Here is a 20109-nt window from a genome sequence, read left to right on the forward strand (position 1 = left end):
AAATTGCTAGATTGCTAGGCAAAGGTGGGAGAATTGCCTAGAGTAGTATGGTATTTCATCACATAACTGTTACCACCGTATGCTCATCACACTCTGTTTTTTGTCTAAAAATTGGTTTATGACATTTCATCGCATAATCGTCCCATGGTAGAATTCTGCTCATCATACTGCTTAAAAGGTAAACAGAGAAGCATATGGATACATATGTATCTTTGGCATTGTGACCCAGGTGCAAGGGGAGAAGGCATTGAGTAAGTCGCTCCATATGGTCAGACTTGTATCTTCCAGCGCTAGCTAAAATGTACAGTTTGTCTTTTGGCAATATATTCATGGGCAAAGCATTTCTTTCTGATGATAGGTAAATATAAAAACTATTCTGCCGGCTTCACACTGAAAGTGATTGTGTTGCTAAACAGTGTTGTGGATTCCTGATGTGCAGGACCCTCTCAAAGAATTCAGTCTTCCCACCTCTAATCCAAGTACTAGGCATTTATTGAGATTGACGTCTCATGAAGTGGGCTCAGTTCCAAGAAGAACCAGCAACTTCAGAGGAAGCAAGATGGATTTTTATAGGATAAAGATGCAATTATATAACAGAAATTATGAATATTAAAAAGGCAGGAGGGGTTTGCTAAAGGATTGGGTAATGGAGGTTTGGTGGTTAAACATTCTGGTCGCGCTGCCCTCCATGGGCAGATATTGTGGTTCTGTCTGGTCAAGAGGAAGAGTTAGGTAGTGTGGTCCTGTCTTGGCCTAAATGGACGACGTGACTGCGGTTGAGTGCAAGAACAGGCCTGTTCAATTACGTGAACTGGATCTGAGGTCAGTGGTTAGCTATGGCCAGCGGGCTTGTTCGGTGAGATGGTCTGAGTGGTGCTAGACTGGCAGAAACTAAAAGACAATACCCGCACGTTTGTTTTTTTTTAAATAAATCTTCACATAATGGTCACACCCCACTTCTTTTGGCAGGACAAAATCTACAGTGATAATGAGATGAAATAGTCATCCACTTGAGTCAGAGCGCGATACACCCAGTATGTGTCAGAAGCTCGCCTATGAACCCACAATTCCAGGGTTTGGGGCTGGCTGTCTCTCCACAACACCCTCCGGCCCTCAACTGGAAAAACTAAGACCAGGCCGCCCACCTCCAGACGCCTTCGGACGTAATGACATCACCCCACCCTACGTAATGACATCCCCATATCCTGCCCAATGACACAGCTCTACAACGTAATGACGCCACCGCCAGCCACCTCACAGCGCGTGTTTTAGAAGTAATCCCTCGCCTCCCCTTTCTACTTAGTTAGGAATGAGGCTCAAAAAGACATAAATTGTCTTTTTAACCTATGCTTACTCCCTCTCCCCCCATAACCATCCATCTTTTAGCCGAGCCACGACCGGAAGTAACTGCAGTCGCCGTCACTTCCTCCCCACGCTACTATAGAGTGGCGCTGAGCCGGAGGTGGAGCTGACACCGCAGACTCCTTCCGGTTGTGTCCGCGCCGGATCTCTCTCTCAGCCAAATCCCCGGACACCTCCCCCTCAACCGGAGGGAGGGGCTCTGCTTGCCTCTGGCCCTCCTTCTTTCGACCCTCCCCTTCCCGACCGCCTAGACGCTAGCGCTGACGTCACCACGCACGGGTGACCTCCGCCTCCATCATGGTCGCGGCAGTAGATTAGGGTCGTGGGCCGGGCCAGTTGTTGTTGCCGCCACCGCTGCGGGATTGTTTGAGGACCCACCGTCGCCGCAGCCGCTGCCTCCTCTCTCTCCTCCTCCTCCTCCTTCTTCTCCTTCTTCTCTTCCTTCCCCGGAACCAGGGCCAGGTGATGAGGGGACGGGGTCCGGGCAGCCAGGGCCGGGCCGGGCCAGCCGAGGAAGCCGGGGCTGGAGCCGGGAGCTCGGGTGCCCTAGCTCGGCCTCTCCTTCCCAGCCCTCCCCCCGCCCCCGTGGCTTTTGTGCTCCCAGCTCCCCTCCCCAGGCCCAGTTGGGGTGAAACTAGACCAGTCCCTGGCCTCGAGCCTCGCTTTCCAGCGACAACTTTTGTCCTGGGAGAGGGAGTGGGGTCGCTTCCACTGCAGGTCCGAAACATGAGGCTTGCGTGTGGTTGGAACTCAGAGACCTGATAAATTGTAACTCTCCTGCTTAAGTGTGATCAAGTCATGTTACAAATGATACTGACTTGGGTACGTCTGGGTCACTCGCCCAATCGCTGGTGTGGGGACTAGTTAGTATGACCCCGGATTAATGAAGCCACAGAGAAATGCTGGGGTCCATGATAAATCCGACCTATCAAGGTTTTTGTCAGGAACAAATGAGGTAGTCTATGCAAAGCGCTTGGCAAAGGCTACTTGTCAGTAAACCGGGCTGATTCTTTATAGTTTGCTTCTGGATTGCCTCTTTTCATCAAAATGGGGGAAAACGAACGGTTGAAAAAAGCTGTTTTCACAGGTTCTTTGAGAGAAAATTTAGTACCAGAACGCCAGTGTTATTTATTTCTTCCCTGACGTACTTAGAACTTTGGATAAGTAGACACTTTCTTCTAGTATTTTTTTTTCCTCTAGAGAATTGAGCAAGTACTAATCTGCTGGTGATGTTTTTGTGCTTGTGAAATATTCACAAGCCCTTGGGTAAATGTACCTTGTGTATCATGATTATTTAAAGCATTATGAAATAATCTTTATTTAGCAATATGAAGCTGGGGGAAATGGGCTCAGAAATTATCCCGATGTAGATCCTGTTCATTAATCATTCAGTCTGGAGATATGTGGAAATAATTATAGAAGCTAATTATTATATTTTTCAGACATTTATTAAGCACCTACTATGTGGCAGGTATGTTTGGTACTGAGGATACAAAATTGAAAACCAATACAGTCCCTTCTTTTAAGGAATTTACTATTTTAAGTCGACAACTCTCTCATCTCAGAAACACTTCACTTTTCCATCCGTCAACCTGACTCACCTCTGGTGTAGCCAATTGTAATAGGGTTCAAATTGATCTACTTGCTTCTTCTCCAACACCTACCCTCCACACTGCTGCCAAATAATATTACCAAGTCTTTATCTTCCTTTCTTGGCAACCCTCTTTATCTAACTATTGCTGCTAGGGTAAAATCTAATTATCTGATAGTGCTCTATGCTTGATGCTCCTTTGCCTTCTCCCTCTTTTCCTCTTACCCAGACCCCAAGCATAGGTTTTTACCTTTTATTTTTTTCCTTTTAAATCTTTTCTTCCCAGTTACTTGCTCTGAATTTTGTTGTGCCTGTGATTAATCTCTCTCTTCTCTACCCTCTCCCTGTTCCTTATCCTGTTGAGTTGAATGTATTTCTACACCAAATCCTTTGTTCTACCCTACTTGGACCAGTTTCACATGACAGTGAGGTTAAAGTGATACCAGTTTCTCTCACCCCTTCTTTTGTAGAGATTTCTTTCCATACCTTGATCAGGTGCACACATCAGTTTGACACTTTTCTTAGATCTTTGTCTAGTCTTGGGGGGAGTTATCCCATCTTTCAGGCAGACAACATGCACAGTTGAAATGGCCCTGAAGCCTTATGAGCACCTAATTTGGGTAAGGGGAAGCTCACCAATGAGAGCCCAGCTCCCCAAGGGTAGTTCCAACTGAAATACATTAGAGAAAAATGAAAGTGAGGGAGCCTATATAATAGGTTGAAGATACTATACTAAACCTTATTCCTTCCTATTTTGAAGGATGTGAGATCATGTTTAGTAGATTATGTAAGCTAGAAGTTAATATTTATTAGAAAATTCAGTTAACAAATAGCTATTGAATACCTTTAATATTAAACCTTCAGAGCAGGGGTTCTGAATCTGGAGTCCTTTAACTTATTTAAATATTTTGATAGCTCTTTCAGTAGAATTGATCTCCTTTGTAATCCTAAGCTTTTTATTTTATGCATTTAAAAACATTCTGTGAAGGGGTTCATTGGATGCTGTGTTCTTGACCCCCAAAAAGTTAAAGACATCTGCTTTAAAGTATGATGTTGTTTCCCTGTGTTACCATTTTTTGTTTTTTAGCAAAACAAAAATGTTGTTTTCTCACAATGAGATTTTTAAGTAATAGCCCAGCCAAATAAGGTGGTTGCCATATAGCCCTTTACACATATTTCATTTTATTGCAGAGGATTGTGCTGAAGGCAAGAGGTGCCTTGAAATATGAGCTGTATATAGAAAGAGTGGGGCTTGAGGGATAGATAGATATCTTGATGGATAGATAGACTTTCTCCAGTAAGGAAGACTTGAGATCATGAAAAATTCTTTTTGTGACTGTTAATTGGAGTGGCTTATCTGTATTGGTAGAAGTTTTCTATTTTTCTTTCTATTCTTGCCCTGTCCCTACCCTAAGCAAATTTTTTGCACTAATATCACACTCACCATACTCATCACCTATTTATAGATAATCTTAGGGAAATTTAATTAACTTATTTTGAAAAGCACTTCCTGAAAAGTTCTGTTTGTAGTAGTAGAGATCAGAAACAAAGCATAAAGAAATGCCATTCAGTGACTATAAATATTTTTGGGCAGTTATCACAAAGTTTTAACTAGTGTGTTTCAGTTAGATATGCATGTTTTTGAGCTCAATGGTATATTATTTATTAAAATACCATACTTAGCCTCTGTTGTATTTTTTAAACAAGTTATATCTTGACTGGCTGTGTTTCCCACTATGGTGGAATGTCTGCATCTACAACTTGTATTTAAGCATCTTCATTTTTTGCTCTTGAAGAGAGATCTAAAGACATATAAAACATCAATGAAGTACTTATCTCAACTGACTACACCAACAAATTCTACATAATTTATCAAAGTGATGCCCCAAAAGATTTAATCTTTTCTCTCCTACTGATATCCCAGTATCTACTGCAACTAGCCCTGGCTTCATTTCACTTCCAAGTCATCTCCCCAGCTTCTTTGCCTTTTGAAGCAGAAGCCTTGGTGGTTGTTGTTTTCAGTTGTATGCACCTCTTCATGACCTCATTTGGGGTCTTCTTGGAAAAGATACTGGAGTGGTTTGCCATTTCCTCCAACTCATTTTACATATGAAGAAACTGAGGCAAACAGGGTTAAGTGACTTTCCCAGGGTTACACAGCTAGTAAGTATTTGAGGCTGGATATGAAATCAGTCCTGACTCCAGCCTGGCATCCTGTTCACTGTGCCACCTAGCTGTCCCCTGTCATTAGTAGTCCTTATTGTTGTTCTCTACCTATTATATCTCCTAGACTCCAGGCTAACTTCTTGTCATCTCCCTTTCCCTACCCCTTCTGGTTCCCACCTTACAATTCTTGAACCATAATCAAATCAATGTTTCATTGCCCTTGTGAAGGAACATTTCAAAACACTACTACTCCCCCTTTCACTACTCTTCTAAGAGAATGTAAACTTCTCACAAGTCAGTCCGTCCTTATTTTAGTACTAGCCCTAGCTCTTGTATTTGTTTTCTCTTGTCAGTTCTTTCATCTTTTAGATCCCTTCCAGATCTAAATATATGAGATAAATAAAGTAAATTATTGTATTAGTCAGATTATTGGTGAAAATTTATGCAAAGCATCCTGCTGATATCAGTATCTTTGAGATGTAAGCAGAGAACTGGTAGTTAGATTATTTTCAATTATAGAGCAGATCAACTTGATTCCATTTTTTCATCTATAAAATGGAATTAAGATGTGTTAATTCAGCTCTTCTGTTATAGTAGTGTTAATAATTTTATTAGGTTTATAATTTTAGGAAAATTTTAATTTTAAAATGGTTTAAATTTGTTTCTTTTCGTTTTTTGATAACACTTTAACCAGCTTCCCTTCCTCCTTGACCAATGCTTCCTTCTTCCCCTCATAAGCATAATCCAGCAAAACAAGTCCTTATATTCAGTAAGTCTAAATATTTAGGTCTCATGATGTCCTTGTAGTTAGTTTTCTCTTGATCAAGATTTAGAAAGCTTCAGTGATCTTTTTATAGGCCAGAAGATAGATCCAGAGAATCCATGTGACGACTAAGATCATGAAACTGGTTAATACTGTCTGGTATTCAAGCCCAGATCTTATAATTCCAAATCCAGAGCTCTTTGTATTATGCAATAGATAGAAACTGGAGTCAGGAAGACTGGAGTTCATATCTTGCCTCAAAAGCTCACTAGCTGTGTGACCCTAAGCAAGTCATTTAACCTCTCTGTTTCAGTTTCCTTCTCTATCAAATGGAGATAATAATAGCACCTACTTCCCAGGGCTGTTGTGAGGGTCAAATGAGTTAACATTTAGTGTCTTGTACACTTTAAATCATTATGTAAATGCTACTTTAGCAAAATTGTTTATAAAATATTATACACATGAAAGTAATTTTTAGCCTTACTGTTATACATGGAAGTAGCCACCACATATTGGTTTGTTTAGTAGGTTGTTGTAAAGAAAGTATGCAAACTGAAGGGCACTATCTCCTGAATGTCTTGCACCTTTCCTATGCTTGTTGTGTCTTTCCATCATTACTTGATGGATTATTATTAATCTTTTGTGAATTCCTGTTAAGTTCAACTCAGATGTCACCTTTTCTACAAAACCTTCCAGATCCATATATTGTTCCCTTTTCTCTTTCTGAAATTCCAGTCTCATATCATGAACATTTCATACTAGATAATTCATAATCCAAAGTCCTCTTGTCTAAAATAACACTATCTTTTCTTCTGTACTTCCGTATTACTACTGTCCTTCCTGTTACAAAGATTTCTAACCTCAGTGTTCACTCCTCATTTTTCTTCACTTCACATGTCCAAGTTGTCATATCTTGAAAGTTGTATTTACATTCCTTGCACCGCCCCTCCATCTCCACTCTCTGGATCAAACTCTCATCTCTTCTTATCTATGTTATTGTGCTGTCTTCCTAATTGTTCTTTCTGGCTAAAATCTCTCCACAAAGTCCTTCACAAAGCTTCAGAAGTGATTTTTCTAAAGTATAACTTCAGTTTTTCTGTTATTTCTGATATCAAATATAAGCTCTTTGACATCAAAGGCTTTTCATAATTTGGCCTCTTTCTTTTCAGTCTTCTTTTATACATTGTTCCTCTATTGTCCAGCCAAAATGGCCTACTTGTTATTCTTTACACAAAACCCTTCATCTCCTATCTGAGTGTTTCTGTTTTGGCTATCTCCCGTGCCTTGGATGTCTTTCCTCCTCGCCTCTGTCCTTTCCAATCCCTGTTTTTCAGCCTTTGTTGTTGTTTGTACTTCATTTTCAAAGAGCACCAGTGACGTCATGGGTTGATGTCTTGGTTTTAAGTGAGGCAGAGTTGCACAGAGTTGTCTTCTTCACTCTTTTCCTGAGTCATTGAAGTCCATTGAAAGGACAAAAGTCAAGATGGGCAGTGGCCCAGGATGTCTGACCAAGCTCTAAGCAGTCCATGGCCCCTGCTTCAGCGTCTTTGTGGTCTTTGTAACAAATTGTTTTCATGTACTCGTTCCACTGGGGAAAATCTTCACATGCTTGGGGTAGACATTTGAGGTAGACGTTTGAGACCCTTTGGTTACCTTCAACTTGTTTTAGTCTGCCTGCTGAGACTGCTTACCAGGGTGTGGCTGCTATGCGTGCCACAGCTTGGAGACTTAGGTGAGAGTGGACACTAAAGATAGATGAACAGCCCTTAAAAGAGCTAGGCAAGCCCTCACACCAGAGGTGCTAGTCCTCCCCAAATACCAATACACCCTTTGTACATGTTGTCTTCCCCATTAGAATGTAAACACCTTGAGCTTAGTGACTTTCACTTTTGTCCTAGTGCCCTTAGCACTTAGCATAGTGCCTGGCATATATTGTAATAGGTACTTAATAAATGCTTATTTAGTAGTTATCTAACGGGGTGTATGTGTGTGCAGATTAGGTACAGTGTTTCTGTCCTATGTTTCTTTTTTTTTTTTTTTTAGCAAATTTTATATTGTTTTCAGTCAGCAAAAATCTACCTTTTCAACCAGTCTAAATCCTGTCCTATGCCAATGGAGGATGAAAAGACCTCCCCAAAAAAACTTCTGTTAAAGACACGTTAAGTCAAGCAAAATCAATTTCTGCATTGGCCCTGTCCAAAGAACAAATAAATCTATAAAATGTGCACATAAATGTGTATATATGTATCTCTCCATATATATATATCTGTCTGTCTATCTAACATTTCCTGCAGTTTGTCTTTTCATCTCTCAGGAAGTAGGTAGCATGTTTCATTATTAGTCCCCTGGAATTATGGTTGGTCATTAATGCTGATCAGAGTTTCTAATCTTTCACAGTTGTTTATTTTTGCAATATTGTTGTCATTGTACAAATTGATCTCCTGATTCTTTTCACTTAATTCTGCATCTGTTTCTGCAAGTCTTTGCAGGCTTTCCTAAAACCATCCCCTTTATTATTCAGTGTACCACAAGAATATTCCATCGCATTTATATACCAAAACTTGTTTGATCATTCTCCATTTGATGGTCATTCTCCTAGATTCCCATTCTATGCCATTTAAAAAGAGCTATAAATATTTTTGAGTGAAATGTATTTCTTTGCCCAGCTTAGTATGTATATGTGTGTATATGTATATGTATATGCATATGTGTGTTTGTATATTCTTCTCTTCCTTATTCAGATGAGAGTAAGATTCAAATATTCCCTCCTTCCCACCTCTTCTTCTTTGTTTGTAGAGACTTCTTGTATACCCTGATTTGAGATAACTTTTCCTAACCTTCCCGGTCTTCTCCCCAACACTTTCTACCTCCCCAACAGATTTCTCACCACCGCCCCCTCCCATCCTTTTGGTTCTTCTTTTAAGATCATCAAAATATAATTGAACCACTCCTAGGCATTCTGTCTAATTAGATTCCCTTTTTGACCATTGGTGATGATAGATTTCAGAGGGGACATGTGAATCCTTTTCCCACATTTGAATGTCAGTAATTTATCTTTGTTTATTCTCTTAAGATTATTCTTGTTTATCTTTTTATGTTTCTCTTGTGTTTGAACTTCACCTTGCCTGTGGAGTTCTGGTCTTTTCATGCCTAATGCTTGGGAGTTCTCTATTTTATTAAAAGTCCATTTTTTTCACCTATACAATTATGTTTAAGTTTTGCTGGATGTTACTCTCATCTCTAAGCCTGTATCCCTTGTTTTCTGGAGTATTTTATTCATTTGGAGGTTTCTTTCACAAAGTTATGGCAGATTCTATTTATAATTTGCCCTCTGATTCTAAGAGATCTGGACAGATTTATTTGAAGATTTCTTGAAATATGATTTATAGGCTCTTTTTTGGTTATGGCATTCAGGCTGTTTAATGATTCTTAAATTTTTTTTCTTCTTGATCCATTTTCCTGGTTAGTTTTATTTATTTATTTATTTTGTTAAGTAATATCTTAAGAGTTTCTTCTGTTTTTTTTTAACCTTTTGATTGGCTTTAATGTTTCTTTTTGTCTTTTTCCAATTTTAATTTATTTATTTAATGTTTGTACAGTTTAATAGTTTTTTGGGTGTAGTTCCAAATTGTTTTCCAGAGTACCTGTTTTCCCACAACCTTGCCATCATCTATTTCAATTTTCAGAAAGTTTGTTATTTGGACAAGATTTGTACCTCATGTGCCAAGGTGTTAATTGCCTTTCCAATACTTTCTTCTACAGTTTTTATTTCTCTTTCAATTTTTCCTCTAGTACTCTCTCATTTATAGAAAGATTTTTTTAACACTTTAAAAAATTCCTTTTTTTAAAAAAATTATTTGTTTTCAGTTTTCTACAATCACATCGATATAATTTAGATTTTTTTCGTCCTCCTTCCCCTTCCCTCTTCCCTCCCTTCCTGAGACAGCATACAATTTTATATAGGTTCTACACGTACATTCCTATTAAATACATTTTCACTTTAGTCATGTTGCATAGAAGAATTAAAACGAATGGGAGAAATCCTAAAACAAACCAAAACGTAATACGAAAGAAAATGATCTGCTACATTCTGTAATCAAATTTCATAGTTCTTTCTCTGGATGTGGAAGGCATTTTGCCTTAAGAGATCATTGGGAATTTTTTAAGTCCTTGCATTGAAATGAAACTTTAAAAAACTTCTTTAAAAAAAAAAAACAACTTCTTAAAACTCTTGCTTCATCTCTTCCAAGAATTTTGCTTGAATTTTTGCCCAGTCTGTTTGTTTTTTTGTTTTTGTTTTGTTTTTTGTTTTTGAGGCTTTTCTTGTATATGTTTTGAAGTCATTCTTTTCTAGTTTTGTGTCATAAATATCCCAGTCACCCTAGCAACTCTTTATGGTGGGATCCTTTGTTTGATTACTCTTTCAGCCTACTTCCTGACTTTAGACTTGACTCCCTTTGAAGGCTGGTCCTGTTGCTCCTTTCTTGGAGTACTGAGTTTTGTGTTATTCTGAGATCTCTGGGACAGCTCAGGCATGCAGGCTTTCACTGCCCTCCAAGTCAGGGCAAAGCCTGAGTGTAACCTTTTTGATCTGAGCTCTGGAAGTTGTTGACCTGGGATTGGGTCTGAGCAACAATAGAATGTTGCTGCACTCAGCAACTGTCGGCCATCTGGGAAGCTCTCTAGGTTCAGAATGATAGAACTGTAGGCTTTCTGTTGATTTGGAATACCTGTCCAAGTAACTAGGCTTCAGAGGAGGATAGAAGTTGGAATTGAGATCTTGTTTTGCTCCTTGGTTCTGAGTTGCACAGTTTCATCTTGATTTTGAAATTGTTCATCTCTTAAAACAGCACCTTGGACATATGACTGTTCCATACTCTGGACTACCCTGTCTGGGTGAAGGTCCTTCTCTGTTGGCTCTAGATCTGCTCAAACTGGGTAATAACGCTGTCACTTGGCACTTGTTGCCGCACTGGGCAATGTTGATATATCTTGGTATGGTTCTTGGACATCCTGTTACCCTAGTGTACAATCTGTTCCTGGGTGTTGGTGTTATCTACATGATGTGCTCTTGGTCAAGTGCTGTACCCAGTGTATACTTCCCTGTCTCCCAGTGTTTACTTGTGCTGGAAAAATGAATCACTGTGGCTTTTTCTTGGATTTCCCCATCAAGACTTGGTCTGCTCTGTTTTTTAGATCTAGGTTTGGCAGTCAAACAAGAAAACATTTGTGATTAAAGCTGTGGTAGCCTAGCTATTGAAAAATATTTCAAGGATTACTAGTAGGGGTGGGGAACCTGTGGCTTATGGGCCACAGGTAGCCCTCTAGGTCTTCAAATGTAACCCTTCCACTGAATCCAAATGACTATAAATGAAATTTGGATTCCGTCAAAGGGCTGTACTTGAGGACCTGGAAGGCCACACACAGATCACCAGTTTCCCACCTCTTGACCACAGTATTGTGTTTTTGCATTTCTGATTTTAGATAATTCCCCAGATCATCCAACGACATTTGGTTTAAAATATGAGAATGCAAATTTACTGAGACTTGGACAAAGCTCTCTGTATCTGCCAGTATATATGCATATGATGATTTAAAGAAAGAAACAGTTCAGTCTACCTTGCTAAAATATTTTAAACAATAATAAGGATCTTTTTATCCTATCATCAGTGTAGGCTTATCTTTAGGTATGACATTCAGTAATTTTGTTTTTAAAAAAACTTGCTTTCAGTAGTTATGCTATTACTTTGTAGTAAACTTGAATCAGAAATGTATTTTTCTTATCCTTTGCTCTTATGTTAAGAAACAGATAAAAAAGTATTTAAAATTTTTTCATTGTATACTTCCATTGGGCTGAAACCAATTACCATATTTTTGTACATAATTATAACTTTGAATAATGTGAATTTGAATAATGGGACCCTTCTCTGGGATTATTCATGATTCACACTAATGCGAACCTGACCTTACTTTGTATGTTAGCAATTATTTTATGTAGGCTGCACTCTTTTTTTCTTTAGAGGGGCAAGGAATCTATTAGGACTTAATGTTGATAGGTCTTCCCTGGCTGCCCGAAATATAAAAAGCCCAGCCTATAAGAAGTCAGGGATCCTTAGGCCTAATGGAATTTTAGGTGCTGTTGGAATTAATATACATTTCTGGGAGTTGCTTCCATTATAGATAAGCACTCAGAGGGGAATCTCAATCATGAATCAGTGCTATAACCTTAAGATTTTTTTTTGATTGAGTAAATTTCCCTTTGTTACATATTTTATCGTCAATGAGAATCTTAGTGCAGTTTGATCCTAAATTTGAACCACTGGACTGTCTTGAATTAGGTCCAAGACATTTTATCATTATCTTTGTACTTATTTGAATCCCATTCAAAATAACCACATACTAACTTGTTTGGTTGGACAGAACCACAGGAAAGATTTAAAAAAGATGTAAATAATGATGAAATTTACAAGTTTGGGAAGACTTGATTGTAGAGAGTAAGATACTGGGTGAATGACCAATAACATAGGAATTTGATATTTCCAAGGAATTTCATTTAAGTACAGCAGATTACATGATAACTTGTGTTTCTTCAAATCATTGTTTATAGAAGTATTTCTCTAGTCCTATTCTTTTAATTGTGCCTAGTAAGACTTGAGCCTAAATGCCAGAGAAAGTATTACTGTTAATGTTTTTCTCTTTGGCAATAGGAAGCTTTAGGAAAGCAAAGTAAATAGGACTGAAAAAATAGTATATGTATCCAAAGTCTTAAAGCAGTAGTAAGCTTAAATAACACAAATACAAATACAGCAAACTTAGGAAGAAAAAAGCATTTGAAAGGTTAATTTATTGACATTTTAAAAATATTGAATATTTCTTACAAGAGTCCAGCGTGGCTACCATTATATGTTATATAACGCTCTAGTCGATTTTCAGGTAAAAACTTTCCTTAGCTGCTCCTCAGTGACTGAAAGTATTGCATTTTTAATCTTGGCTTTAAAATCTTCCAAAAATTAGGTTTTGATATATATACAAAAGTTTTTTTGTGACCTCACATGATAATACTTTTTTTGTAACAAAAATTTTTAAAGAGATAAAAGGCAATTCAATTTAGCAAACCCAATCAAGTCCAGGTCAGATTAGGATTTGCTTGCTATAAATCTTAAAATTTATGCACCATGGCTTTCTTTACCCACCATACTTAATCTTATTTCTTTGGAACTTCTGTTTATCCTATTGAATATCCACTTTTTAAAGCACACTTCTTGGTTTTGTGTTTTGAATGGAAACAAGATTATTTTAAAGAAGCAAAAGAATGGAATGGCCATTTTGTTGGAAGCAGCTTGGTATGAGGGAAAGGAAACCCATGATATAGGTGCTGGTCACAGCTGTGGTATTTCCTGGCTGTCAGTTCTTAGGCAGATCACTCTTGCATTTTCCTCATAGAAACAACCACAATTCCCTCTCCATCTTAGAAAAAAAAGTAAAAAGGAGAAACTGGAAAGAGATGGAAAAACATTTGCATTTGAAGCAAAATTTGAGTGTTTAAGTCCTCTGTAAACAAACTTAATCAAGAGTTAAATGTTCCCTCTTTTTTTTCTTTTTTGGTTAATTGTAATGGTAATAGTGAGAATCTTTGAATTGGCTTCACCGTAGTAGAGTTTAAAACTAACACAGTTACTTTTCTGTCTTTCAGTGTTTTCATATTTACCAGAGGAATAGTTCCCTCCTGCTGGAATTTTGTGGAACTTCACCAGCCAACCTAATGGCATCTTCTGTTGCTGTGCCTGTAGGATTTCACTATGAAACAAAATATGTTGTTCTCAGTTACCTGGGACTCCTTTCAAGGGAGAAGCCACAAGAACATGATCCTTTCTCAGCTCAAGGTAATAGTTTTGGCTTATGATACTAGTAGTGTTATTAGTGGTTTTACATAGAGTGCTTGATGGTATTAGTAGATAGTAGAACTTAACAGTAGCTGTAGGCCTAATTCAGTTCAATTTAGACATTTATGTAAGTACATACTATGTGCAAAAGCATTGTGCTAAGTGCTAGGGGAGTACAAAGACCAAAAAAAGTCCCTGCCTTAAATATTTTCCTGTGTCAATAATATATTAAAATAAATAACAATATACTTTGAGAAGGGAGAAAAATTAACAGCTAACCTAATTGATCACAAAAAGTTTTCTGGAGAAATTTGTTTCTAATCTGAACTGTGGGAAAGGATTTCAGACATGTGGTATAAACAGAAAAAAGGTGTGGCGGTAAGAGATACCATGCCAAGTTTGGAGAATAGGTAGGTTAGTTTGAGTGGAATGTAGTTCCCTGAAAGAGAGCAATTATGACTTTCCCCTCCCCCTCATGTTGCTATAGCCCAACCAAGAGAGGCAGATTTTTCTCCAATTTAAATTTCTCTTTATATCCTTAAAGAGTGATGTAGTGTTTTTATATAAATTTATGTATTTTGGTAGGTTGGCCCTGGATATATACATTTTGTATTTACTTTGAATTTATCTTATTTCTTCCTGAGTTTTTAAAGTATAGAAATGTTAATGATTTTTACAGATGTATTTTGTGTCTTATGATCTTGCTGAAATTATTGTTTTGTTTCTTTATTGACTGTGGGGTTTTCTATTTTGTTTTTTTTTCTGCTTAATAGTATTTTATTTTTTCCAACTACCTGTAAAGATAATTTTCAACATTCACTTTTATAGAATTTTGAGTTCCAAATATTTTTCTCCTTCCCTCCCCTGCCCAAGATGGCAAACAGTCTTATATAGGCTGTATGTACATGTACAATCATATAAACATATTTCCACATTAGGCATGTTGTGAAAGAAGAATAAGAGCAAAAGGTGGTGACTATGGGGTTTTCTAATCCATCTTGTCATAGGAATAAAAATCTCTCCTTTATCATGTTTTTACTTTGGATTTTGTTCTTTTGTCTTATTGCTATAGCTTGCATTTTAAAAAAATATATTTCCCCCCAATTATATGTAAAGACAATTTTTAACATTTATTTTTTAAAAATTTTGAGTTCCAAATTTTCTTCTTTACTGCTTTGCCTCCCTGAGATGGTAAGCAATTTGATAGAGGTTGTCCATGTTAAATTATGTAAAACACATTACTGTATTTCTTTTTTTTTATTAATTAATTTTATTTATTTTCAGTAACTACAATAACCGCCGTATAACTTAGATTATTATTTTTCCCTCCCTCCCCGAGACAGCATACAATTTTGTATAGGTTCTACACATCCATTCCTATTAAATACATTTTCACTATAGTCATGCTGCGTTGAAGAATGAGTGGGAGAAATCATCTAACAAACCAGAACACAATACACACACGCATACACACAAAAAAATGATCTGCTACATTCTGCAATTGAATTCTATAGTTCTTTCTCTGGATGCGGAAGGCATTTTGCCTTAGAAGACCATTGGGAATTTTTTTTTTTAAGTCCTTGCATTGCGATGAAGTTCCAAGTCTACCAGAAAAAACTCTCGCACACTGTGGTCATTGCTGTGCACAAAGTTCTACTGATTGTGCTCCTTTCACTTAGCATCAGATCATATAAGTCTTTCCAGGCCTCTCTGAAGTCTTCCTGTTCATCATTTCTTATAGCACAATAGTATTCTGTTACATTCACATACCATAATTTATTCAGCCATTCCCCAATTGATGGGCATCCCCTTGATTTCCAGTTTTTGGCCACCACAAAGAATGCTGCTGTAAATATTTTTGTACATGTGGAGCCCTTTCCCATTTTTATGATCTCTTGGAGATACGGTCCTAGAAGCGCTAATGCTGGGTCAAAGGATATGTACATTTTTGTAGCCTTTTGGGCATAGTTCCAAATTGCTCTTCATAATAGTTGAATCAGCTCACAGCTCCACCAACAGTGTGCCAACTCTCCCACATCCTCTCCAACTTTTATCATCTTCCTGTTCTGTCATGTTTGCCAATCTGATAGGTGTGATGTGGTACCTCAGAATTGTTTTGATTTGCGTCTCTCTAATCAAAAGTGATTTAGAGCATTTTTTTCATATGACTATAGATATCTTTAATTTCTTCCTCTGAAAATTCCCTGTTTATATCCTTTGACCATTTATCAATTGGGGAATGACTTGTTTTTTTGTACATTTGACTCAGTTCTCTATATATTCTAGACATGAGGCCTTTGTCCCTGAGATTAGCTATAAAAATTCTTTCCCAGTTTTCTACATCCCTCTGAATTTTGCGTTGAGTTTGGTTGTGCAAAAACTTTTCGGTTTAATTTAATCAAAATTATCCATCTTGCACTTCATAATGCTTTCTATCTCTTCTTTAGTCAAAAATTCTTCTCTTCTCCGTAAATCTGATAAATACACCATTCCTTGCTCTACCAATTTGTCCATAGTATCCATTTTTATACCTAGATCATGTACCCATTTGGACTTTATTCTAGTGTATGGTATCAGGCATTGGTCTATGCCTAGTTTCCCCCACACTTTTATCCAGCTTTCCCAGCAATTTTTGTCAAATAGTGAGTTCTTATGCCAGAAGCTGGGGTCCTTGGGTTTATCAAACAGTACACTGGTATATTCATTGTCTACTGTGTCTTGAGTACTGAGCCTATTCCACTTGTCTACCCTTCTGTTTCTTAGCCAGTACCAAGTCGTTTTGATAATTGCTTCTTTATAATACAATTTGAGATCTGGTAGCACTAGGCCACCTTTCCTAGCATTTCTTTTCATTAGTCCCCTTGATATTCTGGACCTTTTGTTCTTCCAGATGAATTTTGATGCTATTTTTTCCAGCTTTAGAAAATAATTATTTGATAGTTTAATTGGTATGGCATTAAATAAGTAAATTAATTTAGGTAGAATTTTCATTTTTATTATATTGGCTCGGTCTACCCACGAGCAACTGATATTTTTCCACTTACTTAGATCTGACTTTATTTGTGTGAACACACATTGCTATATTAGTCATGTTGTAAAAGAAGACACAGACACAAAGGAGAAAAAAAAGCCACCAAAAAACCAATAAAAAATGGTATGCTTGATCTTCATTTGGTTTCCATCAGTTCTTTCTTTGGAGGTAGATAGCATTTTTCATCATGAGTCCTTTGGAATTGTCTTTGATCATTGTATTGCTGAGAAGAGCTAAGTCATTCACAATTGATTGTCCTCCAGTATTTCTGTTCTTCCTGTGTACAGTGTTCTCCTGGTTCTGCTTACTTCACTTAGCATCAGTTCATATAAGTCTTTCCAGATTTTTCTGAAATTAGCCTGCTCACCATTTCTTATACCACTGTAATATTCCATTACAATCATATACTAAAGCTTGTTTATTCATTCCCTAATTGCTGGCCATCCCCTCAATTTCTAATTCTTTGCTACTACAAAAAGAACTGATATAAGTATTTTTGCACGAATAGGTCCTTTTCTCTTGTTTTGGATCTCTTGATATAGAGACCTATGTAGTAAAAGTATTGCTGGGTCAAAGTGTATACACAGTTTTATAGACCTTTGAGCATAATTCCCAATTGCTCTCCAGAGTTGGTGGATCAGTTCAAAACACCACCAGTGCATAAGTGTGACAATTTTTGTACATTCCCTCCATGGGTTCCCGGAAGCTCTTTCTGGACTGCCTGGGGCAGGGCATGACTTCAAAGCAAGGATTAGAAGGCCTGAGGGTGTTCTTTGAGGTCATTTTTTCCAAATCTGACCACAAAACTGTTAGCACATGGTGTGACCATCCTTGCCTTTCTGACATCAAGGTGCCTAAGCAGAAGGACAGGTTGTCCTTGGTACATAAAAACTGTACATAGCTGGTGATGACATAGAATCTTTGTTGGCCAAACCTGCTGAGGGGCCCTGTGCTCCATAGCCAGAGTGGACTCTACATCTGGTGTTGAGCTCAAAATGAAGGTATGTGATAGTTATGAGTCTTTTCCCCCACTTTGGACTGTTGGGGTGGGGCTGGGGACAGTATTCCCCAGAGGGAGGAAGACATCTCTGGTTTCCAAGGATTCAACAAGTGAATAGCCACAAGTGTTAAACTTCCTGAGTATGTCTTTACTATAAGTGTCTCTATAAGTAGCGTAACATTGCCCTTTCCTTAGCAAACAGTCCTCTAGCCTGCTGCCTCTGCCTGAGAGCAGGGCATTCCTCTGGTCTTGCTATGGGGACAGTCTGGGGCAGTGATTCCCTCTCCAGTGGTTCTCAAGATGCTTTCCTGGTGTGTTTAGAGGAGTAGCACAGGGCTGCTTCTGTTAGGACAGAGCCAGGATGGCCTCTTCGATGAAGGGGGCTGAGTTCCTATTTTGCACGATGTAAATTTCTTTTCTTTTTTCTTTTCTCCTTTGCTCCTTTCCTCTTTTGCTGCTTTCCTTCTTCCTTTCTTCCTTCCTTCCTTCCTTCCTTCCTTCCTTCCTTCCTTCCTTCCTTCCTTCCTTCCTTCCTTCCTTTCGTCCTTCCTTCCTTCCCTGGTTTCCCCCCTTGTCTTTGGGACATGTTGGCATGCAGAGTGGAGGTGCTCTCTTCAGAGTGAGTGGGAACAGGATGGTTCCCCCCTCATTTCTTCCCCCAAAGACTACCAACCCTGCACCATGATATAGGCAATTATCATTGGAGATTAGTAGTGTTCTTGTTTAAGTGAGAAATGTCCTGAGTAAAGCCAGAGATTACTTTCCTAAAGCAGATTGAGCAGTCTGCCTCTTATATAGGGTGGATTGCCTTTGGGCATCCCCAGAACAAGGTTAGAACTTAAAAAACTTTGTTTTCTTCAGTTGGTGAGTGTTGTACAAATACTGGCAGTGTGTAGCATGGCATTTGTGTGACCCTAAATGCGCTCCCCAGCCTCCATAACTTTAAAACTCCTGATGTGATCCGTAACAGGAAGATCTTGATTATGTTGGCTATGGAAGGTAGGGGATTTTGAGGTATGTGTGAGACTCCAGCTAAGCTCTGCTACAGGGCCAGCCCCACTGCAGAACCACTGGCTGATTCTGCTACTTGGTTAACAAACGAAGGCCCTGAACTTTTTCCTCCTTAATGACTAAGTTGACAAATAACTGTATTTAGCTGCTGTTCAAGGCCTTGTTTTAAAAAAAAATAAAAAACAAAAAAAAGATAAGTTCCCCCTAAGTACTGCTTTCGCTGCATCTTATAAATTTTGGTATATTGTCTCATTGTTGTCATTTTCTTTAATGGAATTATTGTTTGTTTCTATTATTTGTTCTTTGACCCACTCACTCTTTAAGGTTAGTTTATTTAGTTTCCGTTTAATTTTTAATTTGTCTTTCAAAGAGCCTTTATTATTGCATCATGATCTAAAAATGATGCATTTAATATTTCTTTCTGCATCTGATTGTGAGATTTTTATGCCATAAAATATGGTCAGTTTTTGTGTAGGTGCAATGTACTGTCAAGAAAAAGGTATAGTCTTTTTATTTCTATTCAGTTTTCTCCAGATTCTATCATATCTTAACATTTTTTCTTGTTTATTTTGTGGTTAGATTTGCCTATATCTAAGAGGGGAAATTTGAAGTGTCCCACAAGTATACTTTTACTGTCTATTTCCTCCTGTAATTCTTCTAATTTTTCCTTTAACAATTTTGATGCCACACAATTTGGTTCATACATGTTTAGTATTGATATTACTTCATTTACTCCAGTACCTTTCAGCAAGAAGTAATTTCCTTCTTCATCTCCTTTTATTACATCTATTTTTTTGTTTTGCTTTGTCTGAGATCATGATTGCCACCCCTGCTTTTTTTACTTCAGCTGAAGCATAATATATATTCTGCTCCAGCCTTTTACCTTTCCTCTGTGTGTCCCTCTGCTTCAAATGTGTTTCTTGTAAACAACATCTTATAGGATTCTGGTTTTTAATCTACTCTGCTGTTTTCATTTTATGGGTGTGTTCATCCCATTCACATTCACAGTTATGATTATTAACTGTATTTCCCTTTATCCTATTTTCCCCTGTTTAGACTCCTCTCTTTTTACCCTGTCCCTCCTCCAAGCCAGTGTTTTGCTTATGACCACCACCATCTTCAAGATACTCTCTCTTATATCAGCACCTTGTTCCACCTTTTTCTTGTCCTACTTCCCTCCTACTTCCATATAGGGTAAGATCAATTTCTATACCCAACTGAATGTGTATGTCACTCCTTCTTTGAGCTAAATAGGATGAGAGTTCATGTGATGCTTATTTCCTTTCTCTTCTTTTCTTCCAT

General features: G+C 37.9%; 1 protein-coding gene across 2 annotated transcripts in view; it reads left to right on the top strand.

Moving 5' to 3' along the window:
• Positions 1-1470: 1470 nt before the first annotated feature.
• Positions 1471-20109, top strand: part of BCL2L13 (BCL2 like 13) — a 120831-nt gene continuing 102192 nt past the window's right edge. For both annotated transcript variants that reach the window (XM_072654149.1, XM_072654147.1), the window contains exons 1-2: positions 1471-1824; positions 13576-13765. In XM_072654149.1, the coding sequence (XP_072510250.1) occupies positions 13645-13765 (121 nt within the window). In that variant the 5' untranslated portion in view covers positions 1471-1824; positions 13576-13644. The remainder of the gene's footprint in view (positions 1825-13575; positions 13766-20109) is intronic.

This window comes from Notamacropus eugenii, chromosome 3 (assembly GCF_028372415.1).
Source record: "Notamacropus eugenii isolate mMacEug1 chromosome 3, mMacEug1.pri_v2, whole genome shotgun sequence".
In the NCBI taxonomy this organism is placed as follows: Eukaryota; Metazoa; Chordata; class Mammalia; order Diprotodontia; family Macropodidae; genus Notamacropus; species Notamacropus eugenii.